General features: G+C 45.8%; 1 protein-coding gene across 1 annotated transcript; it reads right to left on the minus strand.

Annotated features, from left to right (window-relative positions):
• Nucleotides 1-501: 501 nt before the first annotated feature.
• On the minus strand, nt 502-2,439 carry LOC138846156 (von Willebrand factor A domain-containing protein 5A-like). The gene is made up of 4 exons (XM_070061015.1): nt 2,076-2,439; nt 1,787-1,871; nt 1,075-1,234; nt 502-699 (listed from the first exon to the last, which is right to left on the minus strand). The coding sequence occupies exons 1-4, from the start codon at nt 2,262-2,264 to the stop codon at nt 561-563; spliced, it is 573 nt and encodes a 190-aa protein (XP_069917116.1). The 5' UTR covers nt 2,265-2,439; the 3' UTR covers nt 502-560.
• Nucleotides 2,440-3,353: the final 914 nt, after the last annotated feature.

Genomic DNA, 3,353 nt, shown 5'->3' on the forward strand with positions numbered 1-3,353 from the left:
CTTATTTGTGTCAAACACAGTTTCCAAAGCTTTCCTTGGGTATATTCTTTTAATAAAATAAACCCATATGGTATAACTATTTTCAGGTGAGGACACTGAGGTTTGGAGAGGTTAGAGGATTTTGATAATATCTAGAAAGGAGAACCAGAATTTAAATATATGGTTTCTAAATATATTATGACTTTATAGGACTTCAAGATATGACTTAAAATATAACACCTTCGGCAGGTTCTGCTCAAAGCAATGTCAGAGCAAACTGTTTAAAGACAACAGAAAACTGTGAAGTTATATACAATGTTTTAATTCAAAGGCTACCAAGGCAGCAAGAATCCAGGAGCTGAGACCTTTAAGAGCAGGGAAGCCAAAAGACACAAGCCTGGTAGCTGGTGGCCCAATTTTCCCTTTGAAGCAAACATCAAGCACATTAGCCTCTAGAGCAAATGTCCACTCCTTGAAATTTTTTTATTTTTGTACAGAGAGACAAATTTTCAGTTGCTAAATTTAAAATTCCAGAGGCATTCTGTCCCCGCAAGGGATTTCCACACTGAATCACGTGACACTCAATTACAGGCTGACATTAGTGACATCACCATCCAGCAGAAACCACATTTCTCTTCATACCTGTGCTTCCTGCTGTTGAACTTAACCTCTTTAATTACACTGCATGTATCAGTAACTTCTCCATCTGTGAAGACAAATGCTCATCAATCCTCTGTCAAGTTCATTTTAAGATTTCAGACTTTGCCTTTGAAAAAGGCTCTGCTACTTCTTTAAGCAGTCAAGACATCCCTGAAGTTCAACTGTCACTCCCAGCATGTACTCTTAAGGCCTGTTCAGCATCCTAGCTTCATCTAAGGCTGTTGTGGCACTCCACAAAGAGTTTCTATTGTCCAGTGCATGGAGTTAAGGAAAAAGAACAAGGAAAAGGTTTCTACTGACAACTGGATAGAAGACTCGGACTTGTAAGCCATATTTCAACAGTGCTTCAGTGAAGTTCAGGGGCTCTTGGCATGGATTCTTGAGTGGAGACTTTCACTCTCTCTGTCCTTCAGTTAGCTGTATCCCAATTCTTACCTGTAGGGGTGGCCTGCAATGGGGGTTCTTCTGTCAATGTCTTGGAGTGGTGTCAAGGTTTCAGTGCCCCCTGGATCTGCATTCATGAGCTGCACTCTTCTCACTGCCTCCTCCATGGTTTGCTGGGTGTGCTTTACACTGTCCCTGAGAAAGGCAAACACTCAGTTGTCCTGTAATGGCTGCTCACCACCATCCAGTGCTGAGTCCTTGAATTAAGATGCCCCCATCAGGCCGGTGCCGTGGCTCACTAGGCTAATCCTCCGCCTAGCGGCGCCGGCACACCGGGTTCTAGTCCCAGTTGGGGCGCCGGATTCTGTCCCGGTTGCCCCTCTTCCAGGCCAGCTCTCTGCTGTGGCCAGGGAGTGCAGTGGAGGACGGCCCAGGTGCTTGGGCCCTGCACCCCATGGGAGACCAGGAAAAGCACCTGGTTCCTGGCTCCTGCCATCGGATCAGCACGGTGCGCCGGCCGCAGCGTGCCGGCCGCGGAGGCCATTGGAGGGTGAACCAACGGCAAAGGAAGACCTTTCTCTCTGTCTCTCTCTCTCACTGTCCACTCTGCCTGTTAAAAAAAAAATGCCCCCATCAAAAAAAAAAAAAATCTTACCTGAAGTGCCCAAAGCCAAAAGCCATTCTACAATAACCCCTTTAACAATCAATTCCCTTTCTTAAAGTATCTTTTTGCACTCTATGGCCTTTCTAGAAACTTATGGAAAAAATGCCTCAAACAAAGATCCAAATTCATAGATTTTGAAATAACAGCCTATGGACAAACTCTTCAGGAGCAAAAGTAGAGTTTCCTAGAGGTAAGAGAGTATGAGGAGACAGAGGATCCTCTCAGACACACAGGCGCTGCCAATCCAACACTTCACCCCTCTTTGTGCCTCCTCATGTTCCAAGACTAGCCTCAGGTTGGTCATGCTAGCTCAGCTCAGATGCAAAATGGAGCTACAGCTGCAAATGGCCATCTACCCCTGGAATTCATCCTTAGTTGAACAAGTGACCCAGAAAAAGAAAGGTATCAGCTTTCCCTTGGCTGCCTCTATGCACAGTTGAGATTTAGCCTGTTTGCTCATAGGGCACTTCATGCTTCCTGAGCAGTCCATGAGGAAGACGAATTCCCCACAGGTAACTGATGGTTCACTTTCTGGGATATCTGGATAGAAACTCACCATGGCACATGGATCTCCCATCAAACAATCTATACAGAAAGAATAAGGTACTTGTAAGACGAGAAGGAACTGAAGAATCTTGTAATTTCCCCAAATCAATTGTAGTGAGTTTAATAGGGAACTGAGAAAACTCAAATCAAAAACACTATGTCTGATTCTAATGCACTTCTACTTCCAAAGGGTTTGAGATAAGTTTTAGGCACATAAGATACAAAAGTAGAAAAATATGAAACAGAAGGAAGAGGTGGGAAGCTAGCAGGCATAACCAATAGTTAAAACAGTGTTTTCAAATGCTAGTTTCCTGGCAGCTAGTTAGAGGAGTGAAATATACTAGGTTAAAATATTTCAGCATCTAACAGAAGAATGAGGCAGGTTTATCTACAGAGGCAAAATTTCTCTTCAGATAAAATCAATGGGAAGTTTATCATGTTAGGTCCTTGTTTTAGTCTTTAAAATGATCATGTGGTCAGTTCTTGGGTTGTGAATTACGAGCCCTGAGAGAGAATGTCACACACACCACAGTCAGCCCACATGTTGGGGATGGGGCACTCGCCAAGACCCCCAGAGAGCAGGGACACTGAGATGCACTCGAGCTTTAACAGCATCTAAATGTGGGGTGGAGGAACGTGGGAGCCTGGACTGTGGGCTAAGCTGTCAAGGCCACAGCTGTGATTCCATTTTGAGGAGCAGTGGAAAATGCTGCAGAAGTGGCTTTTTCCACCAGTTATGCCTCAGGGGCCCTGCGTTCCTGTGGCACAGCAACTCAGAAATACCACAGGACAACCCAAAACTGACATGGGCCCCACCAGTTTTTTGTTTTTTGTTTTTTTTTTTTTTTTTTTTGACAGGCAGAGTGGACAGTGAGAGAGAGAGACAGAGAGAAAGGTCTTCCTTTGCCGTTGGTTCACCCTCCAATGGCCGGCGCAGCCAGCTGATCCAAAGCCAGGAGCCAGGTGCTTCTCCTGGTCTCCCATGGGGTGCAGGGCCCAAGTACTTGGACCATCCTCCACTGCACTCCCTGGCCACAGCAGAGAGCTGGCCTGGAAGAGGGGCAACCGAGACAGAATCCAGCGCCCCAACTGGGACTAGAACCCGGTGTGCAGGCGCCGC

Source organism: Oryctolagus cuniculus, chromosome 1, assembly GCF_964237555.1.
Source record: "Oryctolagus cuniculus chromosome 1, mOryCun1.1, whole genome shotgun sequence".
NCBI lineage: Eukaryota > Metazoa > Chordata > Mammalia > Lagomorpha > Leporidae > Oryctolagus > Oryctolagus cuniculus.